The 27822-nt window shown below is 40.8% G+C and overlaps 1 protein-coding gene across 3 annotated transcripts in view; it reads right to left on the bottom strand.

Annotated features, from left to right (window-relative positions):
- Window positions 1-5172: 5172 nt before the first annotated feature.
- Window positions 5173-27822, bottom strand: part of LOC114031939 (transmembrane protein 241-like) — a 170165-nt gene continuing 147515 nt past the window's right edge. For all 3 annotated transcript variants that reach the window (XM_027847156.1, XM_027847157.1, XM_027847158.1), the window contains 2 exons: window positions 24586-24650; window positions 5173-7143 (listed from right to left, as the gene is read on the bottom strand). In XM_027847156.1, coding sequence (XP_027702957.1) covers window positions 7083-7143; window positions 24586-24650 — 126 coding nt within the window. In that variant the 3' untranslated portion in view covers window positions 5173-7082. The remainder of the gene's footprint in view (window positions 7144-24585; window positions 24651-27822) is intronic.

Genomic DNA, 27822 nt, shown 5'->3' with positions numbered 1-27822 from the left:
GGTCAGAGTGAAAGTCTGCTTAGGGCCCTGCTTCTCTGGACCCAGACAAGAATCTCTCTCTCTTGCATCTGCCCAGATCCTGCCAACTAGAAGAGAATTCTACAATCCAGAACAATGCTCTCCCCTTGGAGAGCCCAAGCTCTTCTGGTAGGGATCAGGAATGACCATAGGCCTGTCCCCAAGTTTCTGGGTAAGCTGAGCAGCCTTACCTTCTTTCATTCTGGCTTTCCCTGGAATGAATGGGTGTTGCCTCAGTCAAACTGAGACCTGTTAAGGACCTTTCTTAAAAAAGGCCAAGGTCTCCCACTGCATCCAGGGCCATCTTGATATAAATCTCACCACTGGACCCAGACAGCTCCAGAGGAGAAAGGGCTAATGACTTTGCACAGCCCTCCCTCACTTAAATTCAGTTCACTTGCAATTCATCATGGCTTCATCTCTCTAATGTCACTGTCCTGTTCAAGGACAAAGGACAAAAAACAGTAACCCTGAAATGAAGAGAAGCAGATCACTTAATGATTAATTTATTAATATTGTTACTAATTATTAAACTTAATCAGTTAGCAATTTCATAATTAAATAATCATTAATAATAGCATCTATATAGCACTTACATGCCAGGCACTGCACGAAGTGATATTTTTACAAATATCATCTCATTTGACCCTCGCCACAAGCCTGGGAAATACTATTATTATTATCCCCATTTCACAATAGAGGAAACTGAGGCAAACAAGTCACACAGCTAGAGAGTTATCTGGGAAGAGATTTGAACTTAGGTCTTCCTGATTCAAGGCCCGGTGTTCTATTCACTTCACTGTGTAGCTGCCTCTAATTGACTTCAAAAAAGTGTTCAATTCAACAAACATTTCTTAAGCCCCTTCTATATATACATACACAGCACTCTATCAGGCTGCTGAGGATTGCAAAGATGAAAAACAGGTCAGAGGAGAATAGAGAGCGTGAAGGGACTTCCAAGGCCATCTATCATAACCACCTTATTTTATAGATGAGCAAACTAAGGCTTATCAAAGTGATTTGCACAAGGTCACATCTGCATGGGGCAGACATGAATCTGTCTACAGAGCAGCGGTTCTATTAAGCCATGGCTTCTTCAAATCCAGTCAGGAAAGGACAGGGGAATGTTTGATAAGTGTACCCCAAAAGTGGGCTACAAGGTAGCTGTGAGCCACACATAGTTATTTAAGAAAACTTGAGGAAAGCTGTCTAAGCTGCAGGAATTAAGGAGAGCTTTCTACAGAGGAAGCTGCACCTCAGCAAGGCCTTGAAGGAAGGAGATTTTGATAGGTGGGATACATTCTGGGTATGGGGCATAGCCTGATGGTGGGAAAGGGCAAAAAAACAGCAAGAAGTCAAGTTTGGCCATAATACAGAGTGCATAAAGGCAAGTAATGTACAATAAGGCTGGAAACATAAGTTGAAATCAGATTGTAGATAACTTTAAACGCCAGGCTAAGGAATTTTGTATTTTATCCTATACATAATAGGGAGCCACTGAGGTTTTTTTGAGTAGGAATGTGATGGAGTCAGACCTAAACAATAGAATAACAAATTTGTCCATTCTGTGAAGGACAGATTGAAGAGAAGAAAGGAGACAGGAAGACTATTTAGAACGCTAATTTTATAAAGTAAGCGGTGGCCAAAGCAAAACTAAGGTGATAGAAGCCTAATGGCATGAGTGAAAAGGAGACAGATTTGAGAAATACTGTGGAGGCAGAACCAATAAATCTTAGCAATTAACTAGAGGTAGGGAGTTCAAGAGAGGAAGAACCAAAGATGACTTTGAAATGTCAAGCCTGGGAGGCAGAAAGGATGGTACCGCTTTCAAACAAAATAAGGAGGAATGTTGCAATTGGAGATGCAAGTTGATGGTTTCATTTTTAGACATGTTGAGGTGCCAAAGAAACATCCAAGTGATGTCCAGTAGACACTTGGAAATGAAGGACTGAAACTACAGGAAAGTTTGAGGATGTAACATTTGCGAAGTTCTCTGTATAGAATAACTGAAGATATGCATGAGTTTTTATGTATGTATGTATGTATTTATTTTGTGTAGGCAATGGGGTTAAGTGACTTGCCCAGGGTCACAAACAGCTAGTGTTATGTATCTGAGGCCGGTTTTGAACTCAGGTCCTCTTGAATCCAAGGTCAGTGCTCTATCCACTGCACCACTTAGCTACCCCATGAGTTTGTTTTTTGTTGTTTTTTTTTTTTAAGGAAAAAGGTAAATGCAGAGAAAGAAGATGGCCAAGGGAATGTCCTTGGGTATCCACTAGTTTGTCCTTTGTTTTTGAAGAGTTGGACAATGACATCACCAGGTGATGTCTTGACTTGCACATGAATTAGACTTAAGTGAGGCAGAGTTGCACAAAGTTGTCAGCCTCACTCTCTCTTCCAGTCATTAAAGTCCAGTAGCAAGACAAAACCCAAGATGACTGGCAATGGCCTAGGATGCAGTGGATGTCCTTAGCATCTTTGATGCCTGGCCAAGATCTAAGTGCTCCACAGCACTTGCTTCAGCCACCTTCATGGTTATTGGAATAAATTGCCCATGGAGAGAGTCTTCCATGGGAAATATCCCCCTGGTCACCTTCCACATGATTTGGCCCATCTGCCAAGATGGTTTTACTGGGGTCCAGCCACTGCACAGCTTCTTGAAACCACAGGTGAGAGTTGGGTGACAGGTGGACCCCACAGGTGGATGAGTAGCCCTGAAAAGGACATCCACATAGAGCGAAGGTGGAGGAAGATGTAGCCAGGAAACACTGAAAGGGAGTGACCAGGCAAGTAGGAGAAGCAGAAGATAGCAATGTTTCAGAAGCCAAGGGGGCAAAGAGCAGTAGGTCAACAACGGCAAATGCTATTGAAATGTCAGAGATCAAGGACTGAGAAAAAGGCATTGGATTGTGTCAAAATAAAAAGTGGTTACTTTGGGATAAGTTTCAGTTGAGTGGTGGGTATAAAAGCAAGACTACAAGGGGTTGAGGACTGGGGAAGTAGGGTGTGAACACAGGTGATTCTTTTAAAGAGTTAAGCCAGAAAGGATGATACCTTGAAGAAATAGCAGGATCAACAGGAAAGGTTGTTTGTTCGTTTATGGAGGGGAGATGTGTATGGATAGGACCTAGTATGTTTGTAAGAAGAGGAATAAAGGCCAACAGATATGAAGATGAAGAAAATGAAGGCAAAATAGGGGGAGGAGGAAGGAGAGAGAGTAAGAATGACTGAGGATGTGAGAGTTTGAGACCTGATCATGTCTGTGCCCAGTTCTAGGCTTTATACAATGTTAGCACAGGACGGATGTTGAATTAAAAAACCTTCCTATGAGACATTATAACAAATTCCATTTCCACAAACATCATCTATATAGCCCTTTTCGGTTTACAAAGCACAATTACAGCTGAGGAAACCGGAGCTTAGAGAAGTTGACTTTCCTCTCTGACTTGCCTATAGATGTAGGCCTGGTAAGTGCTAGAAATGGGATAGGAAACCAAGTCTTCTGACTCAATGTCCAGTGCTCTTTCCACCACATATTGCCATAAAGTGTGTATTTTTAAAGAATTTTCTGTAGAGGCAGATCAACATTCTTGCTTCTGTGTGTCAGCTGGAAGATCAACTACAGGGAACACTTCAGTTATCTGGCACAGTAACTGCCGGACCAGTGCGCTGCTCTTTTCCTTCACCATCTGAATGTCCCAGGTCTTCACAACTGAGGGTGGACAGATGAAGAAACCATGGCTCGCGTTTTACATCTCACTTTCTGTTTTATTTTTAGAGGTGATAGCAGCGAGGTTCCCAGTATGTTCCCGGGGCCGGTCTGATTTGAGGACAGGGAAAACAGATGGAAGTAACTATGATGCCTGAGAGACAAGCCAGAAATTATGGAGAATGATTGTGAAATCTGGCCATGTTGCATAAGTAAGAGTAGTTGGGGGAACAGACTGAGGCATGAATGTCATTTTCTTCTTCAGGAACCCAGTCTACCATTCCCTCTCTTTTTTTTGAGGGGGGGGGCTGGGCAATGGGGTTAAGTGACTTGCCCAAGGTCACACAGCTAGTAAGTGTTACGTGTCTGCGGCTGGATTTGAACTCAGGTCCTCCTGAATACAGGGCCAGCGCTCTATCCACTGTGCCACCGAGCTGCCCCTTATCATTCCCTCTTAAACGGAATAAGGGAACACATCCTTTTGTGAGCAGTGGGGAGACCCATTACCAATACTGCCATTCCTGAATTCTCTCCTCATGTCAGCAATTTCTGTGGCCATTTAACCACAGCTCTCTCTTGTCACTTCCATTAATATGATGCCTGAGGATTATGGTGGGAAGAGTCCTATAAGCCGCCTCCTCTTTTACCCTCCATCCCTACCCCAGTCCCAGTGATTTCAGGTAAAATAGCCAGGTTGAGGCTTGAGAGGTTCTATTTGTTCTGAACATGTATCTGTGTGTATTTGTACTTATGTATGTGTGGAGGGATGTCTTTGGATAAATGTAGAGAACAACCACATTCTCTTTTCTCCATCTTCCAACTAATGTAGACTTAATACCACGTAGGACCATGCATGCCCTACTGCATGGAGAGGGCAAGAGGGATGAGGATAATCAGACCGAAAAAAAAGTGATTTGCATCTTCATACTTAGCAAGAATAACATCCCAAAATCAGGTAAGATTTTTTTCTCTATTGACACAAAGAATTTTATTTGGATTAATAAAAATGAAAACTAGATTGGACACCGTGTCAAGAGGCATAAATAGAACTGAAGTATCAACAACAAACAGATTCACCCAAACGAGTCATGTCCAAAGCCAAAACTGAATAATGGGAATTGATAGAACACACATCTCGGGCAATATCTGGGCTCACCTCTGCATTCAGACCCAACCCTTGAACTCAAGGTACTAGTTAAAGATTTAAGACTGTCTAAAGAAATGATTAAAGCTGAAACAAAGGAGTAAAGCTATAAGGCAGCAGCAGCTTCTTTCAGCCATCCATCTCAGAACTCACCTGAGAACTTTAGGATCACAGACTTGGAGCTGAACTGGATCTTCCTGCCTCTTTTTTTTATTTCTTTAAATAAATTAATTAAAAGGCATTTCTGAAAAGTATTTGACAGTGCCAAGCACTGTCCTGGGCAAAAGAGACAAATATAAATATAAAACTGAGACATCACTTGCCCTCAAGGAGCTAACATTTTATTGGGGGGCAGGGGAGGGGCTGAGTCAGGGGCGGGTAACACATAGAGAGCAGTGGCCAGAGAAGGATATTAAAGCCAAGGTGTGCAGAGAGTCAAGGGACAGCAAGTGGAGCCCTTCAGCAGTCAGATACACTCCCATGTTGGGCTGGACACAGTGGGTTAGGTGAGATTACATCTACTCACCAGGCAAAACAGGTAGATTGGCCCCAAAGCAGTTCCAAAACTGAGTGAACTGACTTCCCCAGGGTGGTGGCCATTAGTTCAGAGATGCTGCTGCTCCAGATAAGGAGGAGGGATTGGTGGGGAGGACAGTCACAGGGCAGATGGACGGATGGATGGGATGATTATTTAGAAACAAGGAAATACTATTCAGCCAATACCTTCCATGAAAGCACAGGGCTTCTTTAGAACAGAGCAGTATGTGGCTAAGCTGGGCTTCCAACCCCTGACAATGGCCTCTGTGACTTGGTAACAGTACAATCTTCCAGGAGACAGCTTCCCTGCCATGTTACAAAAGGCCAAAGCTCTGTAAATTAGGGGAAGGTAGTATTACCTTGACAAAGGCAACTGTAAACAGAAATTTTTTTTTTTTTGGAGCCAAATCTTGATGATTTACTCAACGCCTTCCTTGTGGATCCCAAATCCAATTCTCATCCCATGTAAATCCTATTTTCTATTTTTTATAAATTCTCCTTTTGTTCTTATAAGGGACACTGACAGGGTTATAACATTTTCAATCCAATTCTTAATCTAATCTGTTTTCTTGTGAAGTGATTCACAACTTCTGGGATGCCATGGAATTAACTAATTTGAAGCTTTGGGGAATGCAGGTTGTTTTGGGCAGGGAAAGGGGAGTATCTTTTACTGTCCAGGACATCCATCAGTGCTTAAAAAACTAGCTCCCTTTGGTGATAATTTAGTGTTTTGGGCAGGGAAAGGGGAGTATCTTTTACTATCCAGGACATTCAACAGTGCTTATAAAACTTTGGTGATAATTTAGTGCTAACTTAAGTTTTCAACTTGCAGGAAATGAAACAATGTGCAGAATTAACAAATAAATGCAACATACACTTGATGAGAGTTCAGAGAAATCTGTGAGAAGGAAGGAAAAGCAATGACAATGACAAAAAAAAAAAACCCAAAACCTAAGCTTTTGAGCTCACAACAGAGAAGTTGGGCTGCCTTGCTGATTTCTAGCATAGCCCTGCATGGCCATTCAATTTCTCACAAATCAACTCCTTCCCAAGGAATGCTCTCCAGATGCTGCACACGAGAGTGAATTCTGCAGTTCTTTGTCAGGACAGACAGGAGAATTTAGGACAGTGAATTCCCAGAAGAGACCATAAACATTTAAAATACACCCAGGGCCCTCTGCCATACAGTTGTGAGATAGTGTTGGAGGCTGGTAAAGGGGAGACTCAAAAAGGGGCATTTAATATAAAATGAGTCGGTTTAGTATAAAAATGAATCCTAGGCTTCCAAAAAGGTCTGGGAAAATCCCAGGGAAGATTCTACTACTCCTCTCTCCACAAAGGGGCTGAGGGAAATGTGGGCACCGAATGACCACGTGTGTGTCTCTAGTAAGATGGTGCTGAGAGACACTAAAGACAGCCATAGGCAGCCACTCATAGCCCTAACGAGTTTTTCCAGGTGGTCCTAATAATTACAACATCAAGAGGGTTACCCCTCCATCATCCTTAGGAACAGATTTTGTTTTCTCTGAGCCTGCCCTTCTCCTGAGGAAGTAGTGAACCTGTCCATGGCTCCCAATACTCCCACTGTTTTCATTTTATCTGTTCCATCCACACAGAGCTCTTGCTTTTTCCTTCGGTATTTGCAGCTTGTCGATTTTATCCTCCTTCTCTTCTCTATGTGCTCGTCCTCTCTGAATAAACCAGCAAGGCTTCTCCAAGTCCACCCAGTAGAAGGCTGCAAAGAGTTGTCAAAAGGTTAGCTTTCAACCTGCTCCACATGACCTGTCCACAACGGGAGACCCCTGGCCTCTGTCTACTTAAAGCCAGTGATCACTGCCTTTTCCATAGCTGTAGTTCTGGCTACCCATCTGGCCTCAGCCCATGATGCTATGGGACCTTCAAGATTTCTTACCACCATTGAATGAATGTTACCCAGTCCATCGAGGAACTGGCATATTAAGAGTGAAAAGAGTAGGGACAACCCTGATGTATACCCTATTTAAACACATTCCTTATATAAGAACAACTGGATGGTCTCAGTGACCACAGGAATTCCCTCGTCTTCCTCACTGTTGTTGCTTGGCATTTCTCTCCCTTCTTCCTTTTCCTGCTTCAGGTGCTGCTACCTAGGACCATATTCCCTGCCCCTGCTTCCCCTCCTCCACTGCCCACCTTCACCCCACACTCATACAGCAAGCAACTGTCCCTTCTGAGAGAGAAAGCACAGGTAAACGTATGCTGGTCTCCACAGCCACCACCCCAGCTCATCTCCTTATCCATTCATCCCTTTATCCTTCCATCCCTTCTCCAGACTCCCCCTACTCCAACCCCAGTTCCAGCAACAAAAATAAAACCAGGGGCAGCTAGATGGCGCAGTGGATAGAGCACCAGCCCTGAAGTCAGGAGGACCTGAGTTCAAATTCGGCCTCAGACACATGATACTTACTAGCTGTGTGACCCTGGGAAAATCACTTAACCCTGATTGCCTCACCAAAAAGCAAAAAACAAAAACAAAAACAAACAAAAAAAACCCCAAACCATTCCTGACTTGGCTTTTCCCTGAAATGTAAAAGACTCTTACTCTTACTTTACCTAGGCAGTCCCGTAGCACAGAGAATAAAGGTCAGGCAGACCTTAGTTCAAATCCAGCCTCAGACACTTACTAGTTGTGTGACCCTGGGCAAATTAATTAACTTCTCAGCTTAGTTTCCTCATCTGTAAAATGGGGGTAATAACAGCGCCTCCCTCAAGGTTTGGTGCAAATGAAATAACACATGTAAAGAGCTTTGCAAACCTTAAAGCACTATACAAATGTTAATTATTAATATTATTGCTTCAGTCCTTTGGGGAGGTACGGGGTAAGTAGAGGAATTGGGTTGGACGCTCAGTGCCTTTATATTTCCAGTCCATGATGACAATGGTCCATTTGTCAATGAGTTGTCAAGTTATCAAGGAGTAAGGAATTTGGTATAACACCATTTTCTTCATTTTTACATGCAAATGGCTGAGTGTCATGGCACATGTCAGCAATCTCTGCTACTTTGGGGAGTCATCTGAGCTTGGCAGTTGTGAGCTGCAGTGGGCTAAGCTGATCTAGTGTTCCCTTAAGACTGGCATCAACAGAGCAAGTCCGCAGGGGCAGAGAGACATCAGACTGCCGCAGCAAACTGGCCTAGGTCAGAAACAGAACATGTCAAGGCTCCCAAGCCAATGAGTAATGGATTGGGTCCATGAGTAGCCCCTACATTTCTACCCTGGATGAGAAAGTGAGACCCAGTCTCAAAAAAAAAAATAAATGCAAATGCAATAATTTAATGACACCTTCTACATGAATGGCTTAAACTCCACTTTTATGAGAGCAAGAAAAATGACATGGTGATCAAAAGTGTGAGATATTGGCCAAAAAAGTAAATGTAATATTAAAAGTCATTAACTCATTAAGAGAGTCACAGTGTGCAGAACAAGGGAGGTATTCTTTCCTCTGTATTCTGCCTCATTTAAGTCCCAAATACATGTTATTCATAACTTTTACAATTTTCAGCATAAGAATGAATAAAGCTACTGTGTTAATATTATATCTTCTTCCGGTTGTCCTGACCATTCCCCCTTCCCTTCTAATCAGTATAATGAGTTTATAAGTAGCCAGTATAAGGGGCAATAGCAAGAAATGAAATTCCAAAGGAGAACCTACAGTTTACATACAACCCATCCCAAAGATCAAAAGAGTGTAATTTATAAATTGTATTATATATTACATCCTGGTAATAGGTGCTGAATCAGGGGAAGCTATTGAGGTCTTGCTGTCAGGGCCTTCTGGTCCTGTGATATGTCAATCCCAGACAAGATCCAGACATCCTCAATAAGACCAGAACACCAAATGGCGCTGATAATTCTGAGAGAGGCGGACATGTTAACTTCAAAGTTTTACAAACAACTTTGAGATGATTTGAATATGTTAATGAACTAACCCCAAGGTGGCACAGACAAGAGTTAGTCTGTTCCCAAAAAAATCCTATAAAGGTGACACCTCAAACTGCTGCTCCTCAGCACTCTCCTATCTCCATCCGGGTCCATGCTGCTGAGTACCCCCAACTCTAATCCATGGTTACATGAGTGATTCTCTGTGCCTCTCTCCCTCCCCATCCTCTTCCCCAAGCTGCCTCCCTTCACCATCCCATCCTCTTCCCCAAGCTGCCTCCCTTCACCATCCCATCCCCCGCTCCCATGCCATCTGCCTCTGTACCCTACTTATCTCTATCCCTCTGTGCCTTATTAAAGTGTGATTGCAGCCCAATTAAATAAGCTTTTGAGGTCTAGCCTAGGAACTGAAGTACTATGTACTGCCACTGTCGCTGTGGCCTTTCCTGGAAAATACTCAAAGAACTGGGCATGCCTGCCCCTATTTCATAATTTTATTATTTCATAAATTAATTATCAATTCAACAGTTAACTGTCCAAGTTCTCTCACAGTGTTAACAAACACTATGGAAAAAGGGTTCAGGGGCTAGGTTTCTCTTCTGATAGCAAGTGGCCAATGTAACTTGGGTGAGGGAGTGTATTTCCTTCCCACCAGCCCATTCTGCAGATGTGGTAGTTGAGGTCTAAGAATGAGATACGTTGCCAGTCCTTAGAATGCATTTCCCTATAGAAACTATGTTACATAAATGAGTCACAAAGCTAGCCACACTACCCTCACCACTCATTACCTATTTTATCCTAAGTAAGCACTTCAAGCAATAGGATATAGTTTGGTCAGTGTGGGGACTTCCAGTAGAATTTCTACCTAAGGAGATCACAAATGCCCTTTGCTCCAGTCTTTGACTTTTAATGTTTGAGAGTTGCCAAAGGCTCAGACAGGTTAAGTGATTTGCCCATGGTCACACAGCAGTGTCAGACACAAGATGTGAACCTGGGTCTTTCTGACTCTAAGCCCAGCAGTTTTCCCACTATGTCATGCTGCCTTATTTGTAACTTAAATAGTACATTTCAGTTAAATAAGCTTTTGAGGTCTAGCCTAGAAACTTAGGTACTATGTGTAATGAGGCTTCTATGAGGAAATGGGTTATGAGCTCTAAACAACTGAACCATAAACTTTTGGTGCATTACCCATGGGTAAGGTGAATACTCTTGTTATATCTCATTATGGAAACCCAGAATGGAGCCTGGTTTGCTTCAAAAACAGTCAAAGCTATGGGTTTTTCCATAGGAATTCCATAAGGAACAAGTGTATGGGGTGAAAACTGGACTATAAGGAAAGCTGAGCGCCACAGAATTGACACTTTCAAATTGCGGTGCTGGAGAAGATTTTTGAGAGTCACTCGGACAGCAAAGAGATAAAATCAGTCAATACTTAGAGAAATTAATTCAGACTATTCACTGGAAAGTTAAATACTGAAGCTGAAGCCTAAATACTTCAGCCGCATAATGAAAGGACGGGACTCAGTGGAAAAGACCCTGATGTTGAGAAAGACTGAAGGCAAAAGGAAAAGGGGATGGCAGAGGATGAGATGGACAGATAGGGTTGTGGAAACAACAAACATGAGGCTGGGCAGGCTTCAAGACAGTGGAGGACAGAAGGGCCTGGCGTGCTGTGGTCCATGGGATCATGACGAGTTGGAAATGACTGAATGACTGAACAACAACATTTCTGATTAATATCTAGGAGACCCCTTGTAGTGAACTTTTCAGAGGACACTGTCAAGCGTCTCACAGGATGGGCAGGCTTGGATGGGTTAAGATCTGCATCACTGGAGGGAGCTTCCAAATCAATAAGCTCACAGATTCATTTGAGGGTTGATGACCTCGCTCAACTAGATTGCCCCTAAAGCTGTGTGACTCCAAAGGCAATGTATTCATTTCCTACACTGGTGGCGTGAGTATGCAGGATTACAGTGAGCTGAAGTCAAGGGGAAAGGATGGCTTTTACTCTTTAAAGGTTCGGTTTCTGCAAATTTTAACTAGGAACACTAAGCCTCTAACCCTCCAAAATTACCAGAGAAAAGCACAAAAGACTAGCCCTTTGACCTTTCTAGTCACAGAACTAAAGTGTGACAATCCTGCATTTTGCCCCATTGGCTTATGAAAAACCAGAACAAACAAGCTCAGAGTGAATGCTGAAACATAAACAAATCTGGGGGGATGGGGAGGGAGAGGCTGCATCTTAATAGCATTGTGACTATTAAGTCTGAGATTTACTGAACAGTTTGCAAATCTTGCAATCCCCATCATTCCTGAAATGAACAAACATCAATAACTAAGTAATAAATTTTTACTGCTGAGTTTGCTGGTTGCATTTATAGTCTGAGACCATACAAACAGGTTTCTCCTTTTAAGCAAGTCTATAAACAGGGTCCATTGGGCAGGCTGTGTAATAGGTGAAGTGTCCCCCTCCTTCCAACCCCCCCCATCTACGTCTCCAGTCTTTCAGCACTTCTTTCCCTCTTCCATCAGGCACTCAGTACTCTCCTGCTACTCTCAGCTGTGGGTGGCCCCACACTGTCATACACCAGGCTCTTTGTCTGATGCCTGCACCCTAGACTTGAGACTCAGTGGTTCTCAAAGTGTGGTCCAAGGACCCCTGGGTTCCTCAAATCCTTTTAGGGGCAAGATCTAAACTGTTTTCATAATAATACTAAGATATTTTAATTTCTAATACAGTAGATATTGACAGATACATGACCCATGTTTTGGGAGTCCTCGACAATTTTTAAGAGTGTAAAGGGCATCTGAGACCAAAAAGTTTGAAAACCAATGCTCAAGACCAGTGGTGTCAAACTCAAATAGAAATGTTACTAGTGATGTTGAGTCAAGTTCAACTCTTCATGACCCCACTTGGGATTTTCTTTGCAAAAAATGGAGTGGTTTGCCATTTCCTTCTCCTGCTCATTTTACAGATGAGGCATAGGGTAGGTGACTTGCTCAGGGTCACACAGGAAGTATGTGAGGCTGGATTTGAATTCAGGTCTTCCTAACTCCAGACCTGGTGTTCTATCCACTGGACTACCTTGCTGACTTCAAACAGAAATGGGGGCCACTAAATCATACATAAAAATTCCTATGGGTCACACATTAATTTAGTTTTTAAAGTATAATATTATCTGTTTTATTGTTGTTTCATTTATTTTGTTAAACATTTCCCAATTACATTTTAATCTATTTCGGGACAAACTCAGGAATGTTATGGGCTGCATGCCATGTGTTTGACACCTCTCCTCTAGACTTCTCCTACTTCCTCTCTCCACACACTCCCATCAAACCATAACTGCCACACCTCATTGCCTTAAGGTCTTACTAACTAGCTGATGCAGCGGATAGAGCACCAGGCCTGGAGTCAGGAAGACCTGAATTCAAATCTTGCCTCAGACACTTCCTAGTTGTGTGAGCCTATGACACTATTAGCTTCAATTCCTCAGCTGTAAAATGGGGATACACTGGAGAAGGAAATGGCAAATCACTCCAGCATCTTTGCCAAGAAAACCCCATGGACAAAATCCATGGGGTCATGTAGAGTCAATGACAGCAACAAGCTAGGTGATAAGAGCTAATCTAACCAATTTGCAGAGAGAACCACACTGGGTTAGTTGAGAGAACTGCCCCACTGGGGAGCCCAGAACCTTAGACAGCAGTTTTTGTCATATATACAGTTATAGGCAGCTAGGGAGTTGAGAGTTGGACTTGGAGTCAGGAAGACCTGAGTTCAAATCTTGACTCAGACATACTTAGTAGCTGTGTGATGTTGCGCAACCAATCCATAAGAACCTGTTCATTGCTTGTTATGTGCTAGGCACTGTGCCAGGTGCTGAGTACAAAGAAGGAAATGCTCCCCACTCTCTAGAAGCTTACATTCTAACAGGGGAGACAAGAAATATGCATAAATATATATATAGCTAAAATATAAAAGAAATAAATACAAATATATACAAAATAGTTAAATCTAAGGTATTTGGGGAAGGAGAGCACTAGTAATTGGGGTAATGAGGAAAAGCTTCATGCAGAATCAGGAAAGCTATGTGAGCATTCTCTTTAAGGAAGAGAAAGATTCTCTAAGGCAAGAGGTAAGGAGGGAGTACTTTCTAGACACCGGGGACAGCCAGTGAAAAGATAGAAAGTACTCCCTCCTTACCTCTTGCCTTACAGAATTCCTCTCTTCCTTTAAGATGATGCTCAAACACCAATTTCTAGACAGTGAGGATTGTTTCATTCTTTGTATATACATCCCTTGTCACATACACAGATACAGGCAGCTAGCAGGTAGAGTGCTGGACCGAGATGGACTGTTGTTTGTGAACAACAGAGAGAAACCCAGTTTGTCTGGATTGAAGAGTTGGGGATAGAAGGGACAGGGGAGTAGGTAGTAATGTCAACTGAAGGTAGAAAGATAAGCTGCCATTCTGGAGAACAATTTGGAACACTGCCCAAAGGGCTATCAAACTGTGCATACCCTTTGATCCAGCCATACCACCACTAGGTCTGGATCCCAAAGAGATCACAAAAAAGGAAAAGGACCCACATGTACAAAAATATTTATAGCAGCTCTTTTTGTGGCGGCAAAGAATTGGAAATTGAGGGGATGCCCACCAGCTGGGGAATGGCTGAACAAGCTGTAGTACACGAATGTCATGGAATACTATTGTGCTATAAGAAATGATGAGCAGGCAGACTTCAGAAAAACTTGGAAGAACTTAACCTGAACTGATGCTGAGTGAAGTGAGCAGAACCAGGAGATCATCATAGTAATAGCAACATTATGTGATGACCAACTTTGATAGACTTAGCTCTTCTCGGCAATATAATAATCTAAGACAATTCCAAAAGGCTCATGATGAAAAATGCTATCCACATCCAGAGAAAGAACTATGGAGTCTGAATGCAGATCAAAGCATATTATTTTCTCTTTTTTTTCTTTCTCATGGTTTTTCCCTTATGTTCTGATTCTTCTTTCACAACACAACTAATGTGGAAATATGTTTAATATGATTGTACATGTACAGCCTACATCAGATTGCTTACCATGCTGGGGAGGGAGAAAAATTTTGGAACTCAAAATTCTATAAAAGTGAATGTTGAAAACTGAAAGGAAGGAAGGAAGGAAGAAAGAAAGAAAGAAGAAAAGAAAGAAAAAGAAAAGAAAAAAAGAAAGAAAAGCAAAAAAAGAAATGTTGGCGTCAGGTTTTGTAAGGCTTAAAAGCTAAACTGAGGGTTTTATATTATATTTAATCTGAGGAAGCTATTAGAGTTGATTGAATAGAAGAGTCATATGGTCAGATCTGTGTTTAAGGAAAATCACTTTGGTAGCAATATGCAGAATAGACTGAAATGGGGAGAGTCTTGAGACACAGAGACTAATTAGGAGGCTACTGCAATAATCTAGGCATGAGGTAATGAGGGCTGAAATAAGGTGGCAGCAGTGTGAGAGGAGTAATTTAACCTCTTTCAGCCTCAGTTTCCTCAATTATAAGATGTAAATAAAAATAGCGCCTGTCAAGATATCAGGAGACACCCTGTTTTCCAGAGCTAAGGCCCAGCAAGCAAGCTGTACCCTGAACTTGGCATAACAACAATCCTTTGCACTCATCTTCTGGAACTGATGGTCCTGAGCTTGGGCAAGCACCACCAGGCCCAGACATGAAGCCCTGATATGAATGGACCTCCTGTCACTAGACAACCTAGCCTCACTTTTGCTGTTGTGCCTCACTACTACTGTTATACTACACTGTATGACTCTTTGTCTAGCCACAAGTATATAAATCAAGGTTCAACTCCACTATAGCGGGTCCCCCCCACCAGGGACGCGGCCCTGGCACATATGTCTAACCTGCCTCCTTGCTTGCAAACTGTTTGTCTCACTTTGTAATTAAACTTCTGTTTGATTCCTGATTCTCCGACCTCTAGCCTGCTCTGTTTGGCTTCAGACATCCACAGGTTAGAGACCAGTTCAGTCCAGTTGACATACCTAACTCAAGGGACTGTTGTAAGAATCAAATGAGATAATACATGTAAAACACTTTGTAAAACTATGTTATATTAATAATTATTAATAAACTATTATCATTGTGTGCTTTTAACTATTTCTGGGGTCCCATTTACAAAAAGATCCCTGCTGTTGTCATTAGGAGCAATAGCAGCTGAATATATTACCCTTCCTAAATAATATTTCTGTATTTTAATAATACAAAGCCCTTATAAACAGTATGGAGGGCCTCAGTGAAAAAGAGTGACTAAGGTAGAATTTCATACACTGTGACCCAAAAAGACCCTTTGCAGTAGAGTGGGAGGTCTCTCATTACCACCTAATATAATAATAATAATTATTATTGTTATTTTAGAATTTGATCAATATTGACTGTATGTATATGTTTTTACTATAGCTGGACAATGTCGAGGATTCTTTATGTAATTGTTGTTCAGTCGTGTCTGACTCTTCGTTACCCTCTTTGGGGTTTTTTTGGCACAGATACTGGAGTGGTTTGCCATTTCCTTCTTCAGCTCATTTTACAGATGAGGAAACTAAGGCAAAAAGAGTTAAGTGACTTGCCCAGGCTCACACAGCTAGTAAGTGTCTGAGGCCAGATGTGAACTCAGGAAGATGAGACTTCCTGACTCCAGGCCTTGTGTTCTATCCGCCGCACCACCTAGCTGCCCCATGAGAATTCTTTTAGAGAGCATGAATTCCCCTCGAGCTGATGCTCAGGGATAATGTAAGAATTTTGTTTCCCTTAGGTGTTGAACTAAGAGATTGTTTCCCACAACCCAGCACAGAGATTGGCACATAGCAGGAGTTTAATAAATGCTTGTTGACTGAGTGACAATATACAAAATGCTGAACATAGTAAAGAAGCCCAGGAACAAAGGAATCATCCTTCAAGCCTGTTCTTCTGTCTATAATCACTACCAAAATACCCTGTTCTGAAAGAAAGGAGAATCTATAGTCAGCAACAGAGCATCAACGTTCACAGTCAAAGTCTTCTATCTAATTTTGGATTACAATGAATTAACACATTCCAAACACAAACCCTTTATATAAGCAAAACCTTATAAATTTGAAATGTATTAATTAAAATTTAGGGGGCAGCTAGCTGGCGCAGTGGATAGAGCACCAGCCCTCAAGTCAGGAGGACCTGAGTTTAGCTCCGACCTCAGACCAAACACTTGACACGTACTAGCTGTGTGACCCTGGGAAAGTCACTTAACCTCAATTGCCTCACTAAAAATTTAAAAAAAAAATTTTTTTAAATTAAAATTTAGGTTAAAATTCAGATTTTTCTTCCTTTGGATTATCTTTTTTAAATTCAAGGGCATAAAGCTAGTCAGCAACGCTAATCATTCTAAATTATTATTATTATTATTATTGTTATTTTTATTTTAGAAACTGATCAATACTGACTGAATGTGTATGTTTTCACTATAGCTAATCAATGTATTTTAAAGATGCCTGGTTCAAATTCTCATTAGGGGATAAACATGTAACTTAAATCCTTGCTGCACTTTAAATAGCAGTTTCTTCACTGACCATTCTAAACTGCAAGGTGATTTCTGGGCACTGCCAGGGGCTCTTTACCTATTCCTACCATTTCTGCTGACATCTACCCCAGCAGATGACTAAGACAGTTGTATGTGTACAATAAGAAAATGTCTCTGTACAAAAGATTGAAACAAAATCTGAAGCACAATCTGACACTCCCTTGCTGGTGGGTCTTTCTGTGGTTGGAAAAATTCTTTGAGGCTGAAAACATGCCCTTCTTAAACTCTAGGGTTCTCCAAAAAAATCAGGAAATTCCAAAGTCCAGGTTCCTTCTGCGGTGATCACACACGTTCTGTTGCCTTGCTCTGGGTACACGTACCACACAGCAGGTTTCCATTTTGCTTTCCATTTTGTTGAGTGCACGCCACAACACACACGGGTTATGAAACATGACAAAGCTAGATGTGACTGTTTTGACTGCTACTCTTACATCCAATCTCAACACCGGGTTGTTAGCTATTACTTCCATTCCAGCTTCTCACGCTCAGATCAACCTCGAATTGTTTAACGTTGGAAGATCACGTAGGAACCTCATGAAACATTATTATATTAAAGTGACACTGTTACAGTCCAGAATCTGTCGAGCTTGGAAAGACAGCAATTTGGGGACAATCTCAAACACAGATCCAGAAACAAAATTATTTTCTTTTTCATGAAATTTTGGCAGCTAGATTTCAACTTGCCCCCAATTCATGACATCCCTTAGATTGGCATCTTCCAGCTGAGTGGGAGAAAAATGTCTAGCATGGGATGAAGCCTTTATTTTATATTTCTAAAGTGTAACTATTAACAATTTTAGACATTTATCCTACCACTTCCAATACTTTCCCCTAGGGCTTTGAACTCAGCAAGGCCACAAACTATCCGATTCCTTAATCCTGCCCTCTCTGTTCATACGAATCCTATGCTTTCTTTATAGCACAACTGTGCTTGTTGATTTCATATTATACGCGTGCATATATACACATGTATGTGTGCACATATATAGCATCTATGTACATAATATGTGTATGTGTGTATACATATACATACATAAGCACATATGAACATATATATACAAAAACACACATACACCCACACACCAAAAGTGGTCTCTCCCTCCTCTACACACTCATAGCACTTAACTGTATCACTCATTTGACTCAATCATACACTGAATTGTGCAGTCATTTGTTTTTACATGCATGTGTCTCATCTCCCAGACTGCAAGCTCTTTGAGGGTAGGGACACCGTCTTTCATTTTTGTGTAATCTCTACAATGCAATGTCATCAAAACACTTGTCTGAATGAGGGATCGATGTCCAGATTCATTTTGGGGCTCTAAGCAACAAAGGGAGAGTTTTTTTTTTTTATAAAAGTGCTCTCCAGTGGAATGGAAAAAAAATCAACCTTATCCTCCCTTCTCACCCACCTGATTCAGCCTCAGGGTGAGGAATGGAACTGTTTTGTTTTTGGAAGCCCCTCTTCTTTTTTCTGTGAAATCATCCAGATACATCTTGTTGATCTGCATACTCACAGGATGGAGGAGTCTGGGGACCACTACCCCATGAGCCTCCAATCACTCGATGACATATTTCAAACCATTATTTGAGAGTCACATGCTATATGGTACGAGGAAAACGTTTTGTTTTTCTTTCCTCTTGTTCCTTCCTTTCAGAACATAAATTGGCCTCTATTCACTGCCTTGGAACTCTTTTTCTAGCAATTTTGAAAAATGAAGATAGCCTCTTATCAGTCTATGATGGTGCAGGTGTCATCTTACCCACAAGCAAGGTGGGGAGAGGCTCCAAAACTCCTGAAACTCCTTTCTTAGCTCTACAAGCACCAAAATTTCTTCACCTCCTTGTCCCCCAAAAGACAAAAACTGTCCTGTCATTTGGCACTGAAGGCATGATTCTTTCACAGGAACTAACAGCTGACATCGATTTCCTTCTTCAAAAACCCAAATGTGAAAGCTGTCTCCACCCCAACACTTAAGCTAAAACTACAAAGTCTCTTCCTTCTGAGGTTAAAAAAAATCCTAACAGAACCTTGTTTTATTTTTGTAGCCAATATTCTACTAAGGAGACTATACAAATAGAAGATGTCATATAATTAGGGAGGCTTTAATAGACCAAATTAAGTAGCAGGTACATCTCAACCCCCCCCCCCACCAGACTAGCTCTATGAATGCTATGACTTACTCTGAAAAATCAATTACCAGAATTAGTCATAAAAGCAAGCACACAATATTATTGATAAGAGTATTAATGGAAAATTATCCATAAATGGATAACAATAATATGAATTAATTATATTATGCTCTAAAGTTTGTAAAACACTTTATTTCAGCCTCATAAAACAAAGGCAACATGCCATAGTGGACGGAGGGCCACACTTGGAGTCAGTAAGATCGGAGTTCCAGTCCTGACTCCAACATGTACTGGCTGCTTGTCCCTGAGAAACTCACTGAATCTTTTAGCCCTTCAGGTAATTCTCTATAAATTATAAATATCCATTGTTTCTGTTTTGGCCAGAAACCCTGGGGTTCTTCCCCTCCCAGATTGGTTTGTTTTTTTTTTCACTAAGTAAAAGATGCCATTCTATGCCTCATTTCTTACTTAGCCTTAATCACTGCATGGGTGTTGCCTCAATTAAATTGTACTGGGAAAGTCCTCAGCTTAAGAAGCCAAGGTCTCCCACTGCATCGGGGCCATCTCCAGGCCTCCTGATCTATATTTTGCCACTGGACCCAGATGGCTCCAGAGGAGAAAGTGAGGCTGGTGACTTTGCACACTTAAATCACTTAAATCCAATTCACTTGCAAGTCATGACATCACCTTCCTGATGTTATGGTCGTCTTCAAGAATGAAGAACAAACAACAAATAAATGAATTCTCTATAACTATATGCTGCAAACAGTTGCCAATCTACACTGGTAAAAGGGAGTTTCCTCCCTGGAAATTCCCTACACCATGTGAAATCATAGTCTGGAACTCCCTCTATTCTCTGCTCCCAGTCCAAAAGAAAAAACAAAAACAACTAAGTTTATAAAATATACCAGTCTACTTAATTGTTTCAGAAATTTTCGGGCACCATACATCTGGGAGTTGTTTTTGCTGTCAATATCATCATTATGACCACCCCGATATCTCTTTGGCTCTGGACAGGGATGAACACCACTCATTCTAAAGAAGAATGTCTCACCACCTTACCAATGCTATTCTTTTGAAATCTTCCTAATCCCTCCCCCCAACCCTACAGGTTATAATTCTTGATGGGCAGCCAGTTGGCAAATTGGATAGAGTGCTGGTTCTAGAGTCAGAAAGACTCATCTTTGTAAGCTCAAATCTGGCCTCAGAAAATTACTGTGTCTCTGCACAAGTTACATAACCCTGTTTGCCTCATTTTCCTCTTATGTAAAATGAGCGGGAGAAGGAAATAGCAGACCACTTCAGTATCTCTGCCTAGAAAATTCTAAACGGGATCACAAAGAGTAGGACACTACTGAAACGACTGAACAACAACATAATCCTTGATGGTAACTTCTGAAAAAATGAAAAATGAAGAAAAGGCCTAGTTTTGAACTGCATTCTTAAGCGGTATTTTTTCTTTACTTTAATTTTGAAGCATAATTAAATGAAAAAAATCTGTATCTGCCAAATAAAATATTCACACTAAAACAGAAAAGGGCTCCTACACATGGAAAGTTTTAAGCCCAAAAGGAGCTCTTGGTGTCCTGTTTGAAGAAATACCAACAATTCCAATCCGGTTACCTTCCTCCTCATTATACTGCATTCAACAGTCAGACAGAGTGGATTAACCCATGAGTGAATATGTAGGAGGGGTGGGAAAAAATGGCGTGACTGCAGCTCAGACAGTAACTTGGGATCGGGATGAGGCTTTCAGGCTGGGACCATACTATCTGCCACGTAGCTAAGGGTGATCTTCTTTGGCCAAAGCCACTTACAAGCTCTTCAGGTTATTTTCCTTTATGGGATTAATTCTGGTGGCTAGGATGCGACCATATGGATCTGATCAAACAGAGCCAATAAAATATTTGTGGCTAGCAGCACACACCATTGTTTTTGCTTCCAAGCTGGCTGCTGAAAGACCATAGGCTCACAGATTTAGAGTAAGATCAGAGATGCCATCTAGGTCAAGCCCCCATTTTATTTTTTTCTTGCTCTGTTGCATTTATATTTTTTAATTAAATCTTATTTTTTTTAATTAACAAGCACTTATTTTCTCTTCCTCTCACCTCCCTTTCCTCACTGGAAACAGAGAAAGACAAAAACCTTGTAACAAATATACATAGTCAAGCAAAACAAATCACCATATTGGCCATGATCAAAAAACATTTCTCTCATTCTGCATATGTAGTCCATCATCTTTCTGTCAGGAGGTGGCCAACATCCTTTGTCATCAGTTTAGGAAATCATTGTTGATCATTGTATTGATTAGAGTTCTTAAGTCTTTCAAAGTTTGTTTTCACAATGTTGTTGTTAAAGTATAAATTATTCTCCTGGTTCTGCCCTCATTTTACAGATGAGGTAACCGAGGCCCAGAGAGGTTAAGTGACTGACCCAAAGTCATACAGATAATAAGTGTCAGAGGCAAAAATCACATCCAGACCAGGAGAACATCATACACAGTAACAGCCACGTTGTGCGATGACTAATATTGATAGACAACCCTTCTCAGCAATACAAGGATCTGAGACATCTCCAAATGGAGATGGAGTGGAAAATGCTCTCCACAAAGAAGAAAGAATTATCAAAGATCGAAGCATACTATTTGCTACTTTTTTTCTTCTGTTGTGTTTTGTTTCCTCTTTCTGGTGGTTCCTCTTATTGGCTCTAATTCTTACTTACAACATCACTAATGTGAAAATATGTTTAATAGGAATGTATATGTATAGCCTATATCAGTCTTGGGGAAGGAAGTGGGGAGGAAGACAGAGAAAAATTTGAAGCTCAGAACCTTATGGAAGTGATTGTTGTTAATTCAAAATAAATTAATTAAAAAAGGAAAAAAAAAAAAAGAATCACATCCAGGTCCTCTGACTCTGGTTACAATGCTCTTTCTGCTATACCACACCCCTTCTCAATGGTGAGTAGGAGAACCACCAATGAGCAGTTTTATCTGTTTCATTAATCCTTGTGTTCTGCCTTTCCTTGCCCTCTAAAACAACAACAGAAATCACATCACAAGAACAAGAGCTGGTCATTGCCAATGGATACAAGTGCTCACTATTGCGGCCTTTCAAAGGCTATTCTTTCCCTGTAGCTATGCCAATTGGGAATGAAAGGCTGCTTCTCAAAATTTCCTGCTCCTGGGATTGTTTGAGTTCATCCAAATCAAACCACGAATGCAGTGTCTCCCATAACAAATATGAGAAAAGACACAAGAAATGTGTCATTTCATCAGAGTGCGGAATTCCCTAACTCCTTTTACCAAGACAGACTACAAATCCCAAACACCTATCTATGAAGACATGGGGAGTCGCTTGAGTACATAAAGGTTAAGTGACTTTGAAAGTTACCTTCCTTCTACTCTGTATTTCTCTTGTATGGTCTCATATATAAATAGATATATAGACATAGAGATATATAGATACAGATGCTGATCCACTCTGACTACTGATCTCCCTGGCTTCCTTAAAGTCTTAACTAAAATCCCAGCTTCTACAGGGAGCCTTTCCCAAGCCCTCTTAATTCTAGTTCCTTCTGTCTGTTAATTTATTTCCTATTTATCCAGTATGTAGCTTGCTTTGTATATATTTGTTTATGTGTTTTCTCTCTCGTTAGATTCTAAACTCCTTGAGAGCAGGGACTGTCCTTTGACTTTTATTGTATCCCCAGCTCTTAATATAGTGCCTGGCACATAGTAGGCACTTAATATATGTTTCCTGATTGATTGATATAGATTAGACAGATTGTCTCTCTCATTAGAATGTAAACTCCTTATATGGAAGGAACTGTTTTTATCTTTCTTCCTATCCCGAACACTTAACACAATGTACTTACATAGTAAGTGCAGAATAAATGCTTATTGATCCTCTAATGTCATGCACTTAGGAAGTATCAGAGGTAGGATATGAACCTAGGGCTTCCTGGCTCCAAGCCCAGGACTCTATCTTCACACTGCCTTTAAATAACAAACATATAGCTTTCAATTAATTCATTGCATATGGAAAATATACCACATTCACAAGAACTGATTTTACAGAGCTGACTAGAAAGCGTGATGTCTATTCTAACTTTGCCACATAGACAATAGAATCACTAATTAGTTTCGATTGCACATATGTTTAGAGACATTACAGCAGCATGGTGGGATAGAAAGGACCTAGACTGAGGGCTAACGGGGGCTTCGGAAGCTGTCCAGTCCACTCCTCTCATTTCACAGATTAAGGAACTGGGGCCCCGAGAACAGAAATGCTTGAGGTCACATAGGTAGCAAAAATCATAGGTGGGATTTGAACACAGGGCTCTGGACTCTGGAACCAGTGTTCTCCCCTTCCTACCATTTCTGCCTCTCAGAGTGAAAAACAAAAAACAAACAAAAAAAACAAACAAACAAAAAAAAACCATCTGGATTGAAGTCCCAGCTCTCTAATTTATTTGTTGTATGACCTTGAGCAAGTCCCTCCATAGCTTCGGGACGTTGTTTTCTCAATTACAAAATAGGGATAATAAAAGCCAGCCTGCCTACCTCATAGGTTTGTTGTGAAGATCATTGGAGATAATGGAGGTGAAAGTACTTTGTAAACTATAAAATAATTGGTAGGGTATGTTTATTATTATACTTCTGACCACAATTAGAAATACATGGCAGTTGCCACAGCTGTTTCCAATAATGCTAAGTAAGGAAGGCATAAAAGTCTCCTTGTCCCACCCCCAGGATGCTTTTAGGTAGCTGACAAAAGCAGGAAGAGCCTGGGCCTCAAGGCTAGTGCTCAAGATGAGCCACCAGGCTATGCTGGCAGAGCTATATGTATGGGGGATCAATCAGGAAACCAAGAACACATAGAAAGAGAGATGTCTTTACAGCAAAGCATCATGGTACTGGGGACCCATGTGTGTGTCTGGTTCCTGTAAAAAGTCTCATGCATTGGGCTATTTTATATGCTGATTGATCGGTATAGAATATGCTGAAGTGATGACATTGTATGAGAATACAGTAGCAACTGTCTCCTAGACCATACCTTCCAAACCCCCTCTTTTGGGATTGCATGGCTCTGGTAATCAGGGTTAATGGGACCCTGACAACAATGGCCAGCATAACCTCCAGACCGAATCAAAATTCTCTGGGTAGTCTGGTGCAGGATTTTGTGTTTTTTCCCACAGATGAAGAAACTGAGGCTCAGAGAAACCCAAGGTCACAGGGGTAAGAAACGGCAAAATTAGGTTCAAATACAGGTGGTTTTGTTGTTCTTGTTTTACTACAAATCCAGCACTTATTCTGTACCACAAGGCTCACCATGAGTTATACCATGAAATTCAAATGCCCAATGGCCATCTCCTATCACTGAATTTACCAAGACAATAGGGTCCGGCCCCTATGCTTGTACAAAATACTTACCAAACTACCAATGGCCATTTTATCCCTAAACAATGGTATGCAACAAACCAACAGCCAACACCCATCCTTAAAAATACTTAAAATACTTACCAAGCTACCATTGCAATGTCCAGGACTGTGTCAAACAGAAATATTGAGAAACCAGCTGTCATAACCTGCAGAAACAATTTTAACAAAAGATCTAAGTGACATCTGCCTTGTCCTTTCTCATGGATTCAGTTCAGTTCCATGTGGTATCCCAGCATCCTTCCTTCTCTTCTCATTCCCTGCCCCTCTCCCACATCCACCTCCCTCCTGGTCCTTTGGCCCTACCTGTGATTCAGGTCATAAATGTGCATTTAACATTGTGCATTATTCTATGCATAGAATTTTTACATTTACCGATTGCTAACAATACATTAGGTGCTAAAAATACTCCTTGCTAAGTTGTTCAGGGTAAAACAAAGAGCACAAAGGATTTTAATGAGATCAGGTTGGTTTTCTTTTTTTTGTTTGTTTGTTTTTCTGCTTCTTAATTTTACTATTTATTCTTTTGAGGATTCACTTACAATGACTGGATGTACTTTTTTATACCTTCCAAGAAAGACAAACAACACAACAAAGAATTCCTTTTTTCAAAAACAAACAAAAAACACCCCAGTTGGGTCCTTCACCAGTATCTAAATAAATTAAAGCTATACAATATAATAGAACCACAGCCCCACTCTAGAAGTAGAAGAGGGTACCTTGGGTTTAAAAAAACAGTACCCCTTGCCAACACTTTTGAGTCTCTGACTGGCATTTAGATGTAGCCCCCTTCTAGCCCTTCCTTCCTAAAAAGCAGCATGTGGTCACTACTCACCACTGCCCACATCACACATGTCTCCAGGAAATGATTTTTCTTGAAAGTGCCTAACTTGTATAGAATTAATCTCCAGGACACAGTTATCTTAAAAGCCCCAAAAATGGTTCTTAACATCTAGACCAGTAGTTCTGAATTACATTTTACAAAGGTACCTGTCCATCTGCCATTGTCGATAGCACATTCTCTTGTCCTTCACTGTTTCTGTTCTAAGGCTTTACAGGTTATACTGGGCACAGTATATTAACTCACCAAGTGACCAAGTATGCAAGCTTCTAGAAGCCAGGGGAGAAAAAAAAAAGTGTTTCTCTACTCCTTAATTGGGCAGTCAAATGGCGAAGCGGATAGAGCACCAGGCCTGGAGTCAGGAAGACTTGAGTTCAAATCTAGACTCAGGCACTTACTAGCTGTGTGACACTGGACAAGTCACTTAACCCTATTTGTCTCAGTCTGCTCATGTGTAAAATAAGCTGGAGAAGGAAATGGCAACCACTCCAGTATCCTTGCCAAGAAAACCCCAAACAGGCTCATGAAGAGTTGGACATGACTGAAATGACTGAAAAATAGTTAATTAGTGGGAAATTATCTTATGGTTGTTGACAAGGAGGCTCCAACTGGATCGATATGTCTCCAGGTAGCCTCACGATGGAAAGTAAAGGATGAATGTAAGACTTTTCAAAGGGTGAAGGAAAGAATCTGGCTAGGGGGCCCAACTTGGTAATTGACTAATTATTGTTGTATTATTATTGAACATTTTATGTCGATGCCTTGGTTCCCCATTAGGAAGGAAGGGAAGCTCTTAACCAGGCTTTGCTTTTCCTACACCCTTCCCAGTACTAGTCATACCGGGTGTCCCAAAAGACTTAATTCAATTTCAAGCTCTTAAAACCTATTAAAATAACTGTGTACTAGAGATTAATTCTGTACAAATAAGTCAAGATGAAAATGAGCACTTTTAATAAAAGTCCCTTCCTAGAAACATATGTCTCTATTAAAGCTGGGGTGTTATGTATAGTCAACATTTAAATATCTTTAGAATTGAATTAGTGACTGCCTAAGAGAAAGAATCCAATATACTAGAGTTACTACTGTAAAATTAAAACAAACAGTCTGTTTTATATTCAGACCATTAAAATGCTGACTAGCTCTGTTGGAATTTCAGACATAAAGAAGTTGTTTATATTAACTTGGGTTTTCTCCCTTCCTTTGTAGAGCTCTGAATGAGGCAGCTGAATCTGGGCACTGGATTTGGGGTCAAAGAACTCTGGGTTTGAATCCTGGTTCAGCTACTGAGATCCTGTGTAATGCTGGGCAAGATATTTAATCTCTCTGAGCTGAGACTCGGTGTCCTCACCTGTAGAATGAGGGGTGGGGCTACACCAGGGGTCTTAACTTGTTTTTTTTGGAAAGCATTCTGATGACTCTGTTTCACTAAAATTGGTCTCCTTGGTAATTCTAGTTTTATTATATTTAATTATATTTATTTGTATTGTATTTTTTTACTTATTTATTTTTTATTTATAATTATATTTATTACATTTTAAAACACTGTTCTTTTTCTCAATGCCAGGAGGAAGTAGGTGGGAGAAAATGTAGATCTGAAAATAAAATTGAACTTAATAAATAAACAAATAAATAAACATGATTCTGAGAAGTAGCCCACTGGCTTTACCAGATTGCCATGATTAAAAAAAATAAAGTTAAGAACTCCTGGACTACCACATCCTTAGATTTATTCCAGGTCTAAATCCTATTACCCATAACTAGAGGGCCCATGTCAGGTTTTTTACCTTTATTATCACAAAAACAGATATGAAAAAGGAACAGGAAGACAGTTTTTGCTAAAGGTGAAATATCAGCACATAATGTTGAGAGAATAGGGTTAAATCTCAGTGATACAAGAACTGATGAACCAGTATGTGGATGAACCAGGCCGTGGCTACCATTGTATCTTATACTTCCTTCCACCCCTCCTAGTGCCTAATCTCTTCATGTATCACATCCAGTTCACATGACCACTGGAGGATTTGCCACAAATAAGTTACAGTGGCCATATGCTGGCAACTATGATAACAAGTTCAGAAGATTAGTGGAGGATAAAGTAGAAGCTATTAGCTGAGAGTGGATGATTCCCTTTCTTCCCATTATCTATGGATTTCAATTAGTCATGCACACATTAGCACAGAGATTGAGTTGGCTATATTCCCTGTGGATTATGAAATAGTTTCCCTTTCTTGAAGCCACAGGATTTCATGAAAAGAAGCAGGATTTAATTACTCTGATCCAAAGGCAAAGAGGAGAAAGGAGCAGAGAAGATGGCTGGATTGGGGGGAAAGGAGAAATTGGTGCTATCCCTTAACCCCCCCCCAAAAAAACTCCACCCAAATGGATATGAATGTAGTCAAGGCAGATTATGAAGGACAAACCAAGAAACTGCTATAATTAATGGAAAACTGTAATGTACCTAATAAAACCTGCTAACCTAA

The sequence above is a fragment of the Vombatus ursinus genome, unplaced genomic scaffold (genome assembly GCF_900497805.2).
Source record: "Vombatus ursinus unplaced genomic scaffold, bare-nosed wombat genome assembly UNPS02015255.1, whole genome shotgun sequence".
NCBI classification, from domain to species: domain Eukaryota; kingdom Metazoa; phylum Chordata; class Mammalia; order Diprotodontia; family Vombatidae; genus Vombatus; species Vombatus ursinus.
The sequence above is the reverse complement of the archived record's forward strand: the minus strand, read 5'-3'. Positions and strand labels throughout refer to the sequence as shown.